We start from the raw sequence: 3941 nt of genomic DNA, 5'->3' as shown, positions 1-3941 counted from the left end.
TTTCATTTATTTGAATCCAAACCAACCCAAATAATTTTATAACCCAACTCAAACCATGCGAGTTGGTTGGGTCAATCAAGGTGGGATTGGTTGATGATTTGAAAACAATATTATATTTATAAAGTAGTGATAGTTATCCATTAAATATTTAATTAAATCTAAAATAATATTAATTGATTTATTAGAAATGCGTTATATATATTGTAGAAGGATTATTTTTCAATATTATATATTATATAATACATACTATTTTAAAATTTTTAGTTTTAAATTTAAACATAATGTTATAAACTAATATCTATTATCTATTAAATTTAAATCATTTTATATTTTCCTACTTCGAATTTGAATTGTGAATGGCGTTTGATTCCTCTTTGGAATCCGAAATCCGCCGCCCGTAAGCCGTAAGGTAAGGGTAAGGCGTAACCTAACGACTATAAATACCTCACTCAGTCCATTACCACTTCTCAACAATTTCTCACACTCAGAGCTACCGGAGTTTACAGAGAAATGGCCGGAATCGTTGTGGTTTTCGATTTCGACAAGACGATCATCGACTTGGACAGTGATAATTGGGTGGTGGACGAGCTCGGCGCCACCGATTTGTTCAATCGTCTCCTCCCTACAATGCCATGGAACTCTCTCATGGTAAACTACTCTTCTCACTGATCTTTTTCATCCATGGCGTTCTTGTTTTTGTCGAGCGAATCGGAGATTTATGTCGCGAATTCTCAGGATCGGATGATGATGGAGCTTCACGCACAAGGAAGAACCATCCACGACATCGCCGAGGTCCTCAAGCGCGCTCCGATTATTTCCAATGTCGTTCCCGCCATTAGAGCCGCCTATGCCCTAGGGTAAATAATCGTACAAACTCTCTCTGTCTCTCTCATTGAGTTACACAGCGGCTGAGAATCTCTCTGTTTTGTGTGGTTTTTCAGGTGTGATTTGAGGATTGTGAGCGATGCGAATCCGTTTTTCATCGAGACGATTTTGAATCATTTCGGAATAAGAGAATGCTTCTCGGAAATCCATACGAATCCAAGCTTCGTCGACGAACAAGGAAGGCTGAGGATTTCTCCTATCCATCACTTCCACGAATCTCCTCACAATTTCTGCCCTCCAAACATGTGCAAGGTACTGTGTATTTGCAATTTTAGGCATTCAAATCGAAATCGAAATCTTAATTAAATGCTGAGCGATTTTCGTTTGCGGAAAACAGGGCATCGTTATGGAGAGGATTCAAGCTTCATTAATGTCGGAAGGGAAGAAGAAGTTCATCTATCTGGGGGATGGAAGCGGCGATTACTGCCCTAGTTTGAAGCTCAGAGAAGGGGATTTTCTGATGCCGAGGAAGAATTTTCCAATATGGGAGTTGATTAGCCAAAATCCACTTGTGATTAAGGCTGAAATCCACGAATGGAGCGACGGAGAAGAGCTGGAGAGGATCTTGCTGAGGTTAATCAACACCATTTTCAATGGCTGAAAATGCCCAATTCTTTTCGTCTCAACATATGGCGGTTCCTGCACGCGAGACCATGGCTTCGCATGCTCCCTGCTCTGCAATGGTGACCAATTGAATCAAATTATACACCCATGTTCTAGTATCTACTGTAATTGAATGTTATGGAATATATAATTTTATCTGTTTCTCCTCCGGTTCTTTCTCTCTTTTCTTATTACTGTTTAAGATTCTGTCTTCCTACCTACCAAAAATTATCACATCACATTCAAATTATATGATATGGAGGGGTAGAAATACCCCAAAGATTGAAAGAGTTCATGTTGGTATTTTTGACTCTAATATCAATCTTCATAAAATTTCAAATTTTGGTTACTTTAATTTCTTCATTTTTTGAAAGTTTCAATTAATGTATCAATTTGGACTGAAGCTATTTTGTTAGGTGTTCTGGATTCTAAATAGTTAGGTATTGTTCTCCTCTCCCCTTTTAATTGGACGATTATGTTTCTTAATTAACTTATACACTGATCTCAAAGTACTAAGTCCGATCTTAATTAATATTCTCAGTAAAAATCTTATTTTTATTCAAAAATCAATTAACTTAGATACTGATTTCAAAGTACTAAGTCTGATCTTAATTAATATTCTTAGTAAAAATCTTATTTTTATTCAAAAATCAATTGAAACTCAGGAGCTAATCATAATAAGATAAGAAATAAGCCGTAAAACCAAGAAGATTGCAATCCATGTGTGATTAAAAGACTCTCTCTTTTAGGTTGAAATAAAACCTAAAAGAAGAAAACCATGAGATTTTAAAAATGTAATACAGGAACCTAAAGTTGGAGACTTGCAAAATAATAATAATAATAATAATAATAATAAAAAGAAAGTAACTGACTCTTTAAAGAAGAACCAATTTAAAAACTAGAGTAGAAAAAACTTTAAAAAATCTGAAAAGTGATCAAAGGGATGATGAAGAACTTGATCAAATGAGAGGGAAGCTTGCTGGAATTTGTAGACAGCTTGAGGTTGTTAACTTAAGTGCCTCCGAACTGTACCAAATTGGTAGCAGTCGGCTCATCGATCTTGTCGAATTTCACTTTTAGATCGGATATATGCTCGTTTAAATTTTTTTGGCTCTTATATCATATTAATATTCATTGAGGTTTTATATCAAAATCCAGATAAGAGAAATAGTTCACTTATATTATAAATTTTTGTTAGATTCCTCGTTAACAAGAGGTAATAAGGAGGAGATAGGAATCACCTATAGACACTCCTTCCTTCTAAAAGAATATTTAACAATTGGGATCGGGAGATTCGAATCCATGATCTCTTGATTAGAGACAGATTAGTTCACGTTGGCTAGAAGAATATTCTCCATTAATGCCAAACCCTAAAAAACTCATTTTTGGTTTTAAAAATTTTGTTTTTCTAAGGAACTTGAAAGTAGTAGTCACGTACTTGATAAATTATTACTTCTCCTAGCTAGTTAGTGTGTCGGTTTAAAAGCATTGTTTCTTAATATGTTTTATTTATAAAAATTATGTGATGATGGTATTATTATGAGTAGACAATTTAAGTATGAAAGTGAGTTGGATCAATTAGAATATTTCACTTAATTGATAGTATATTAAATTCCTAGCTCTCAAAATGACTTCTAATTTCATCATTTGTCATATAGCCTATTGATAATTTTTGGAGGTTGAGATAGATGGACATTTTATTATGAGCATATTGGTATCACAATAGACGACTTTTTTTTTCTATGTTCAAATAGGATAGTCTGTCCAACAAATGCACCGGATCATGCCTCTACTTCTATTAAAATATTTTGAAAATTTTTCCTACTACGACTAAAATTAAATGCCTACCCACCCAAACAAATCACCCCTCTCTTTACCAGTGCTCTACTACTATTAAACATATTTTGGGAATTTTTCCCATAAAATATGCCACTTCCCAAACTATTTCCAAAAATAATGTTTTAGAAATGGTAGGGAGACGACCTGTGAAGTGACAAATACTGGTCGTCTCTTCCAGCTAAGCGCTATGTATGACGGGATTTCGAAAATTGTTTTGCGGGATTTTCGAAGCCTTATTTTTAAAAAAAAAAATCATTGAGAAGTGGCATATTTTCGTAATTACTTTCGGAAATAGCATTATTAAAAAACAAATCCCCCTTTTCTCCCCCATCTTTCGTCCCACTCTTGGGAATTTTTCCCATAGCCCTTTTCTCCCCCATTCTTCATCCCAAGAGTTTTTGTTACCCAAAATTTTGGTGTTTGTCAATTCCATAACTACTACTAAAATTGCATGCCGATCGATCAAAACAAATCATCCCTCTCTTTTGGACCATTATATATTTCCTGCAACAATCAAATAAGATAATACTTAATATTGTTGAAGGTTCATAAAAATGTTAACATCTAACTTTAAAAAAAATTTACTTAATTTTTGAATTGAGATTGTGAATGTT

General features: G+C 34.2%; 1 protein-coding gene across 1 annotated transcript; it reads left to right on the top strand.

Annotated features, from left to right (window-relative positions):
- The first annotated feature begins 423 nt into the window (after positions 1-423).
- On the top strand, positions 424-1667 carry LOC111019530 (inorganic pyrophosphatase 2-like). Its single transcript, XM_022295925.2, is given in 5 exon segments — positions 424-648; positions 736-857; positions 942-1137; positions 1223-1474; positions 1476-1667. Coding segments are annotated over 5 exon segments (813 nt in total). The 5' UTR covers positions 424-510; the 3' UTR covers positions 1581-1667.
- The last annotated feature ends 2274 nt before the right edge of the window (positions 1668-3941 follow it).

This window comes from Momordica charantia, assembly GCF_013281855.1.
Source record: "Momordica charantia cultivar OHB3-1 chromosome 9 unlocalized genomic scaffold, Mcharantia_2.0 BLBB01000009.1, whole genome shotgun sequence".
Lineage (NCBI taxonomy): Eukaryota > Viridiplantae > Streptophyta > Magnoliopsida > Cucurbitales > Cucurbitaceae > Momordica > Momordica charantia.
The sequence above is the reverse complement of the archived record's forward strand: the minus strand, read 5'-3'. Positions and strand labels throughout refer to the sequence as shown.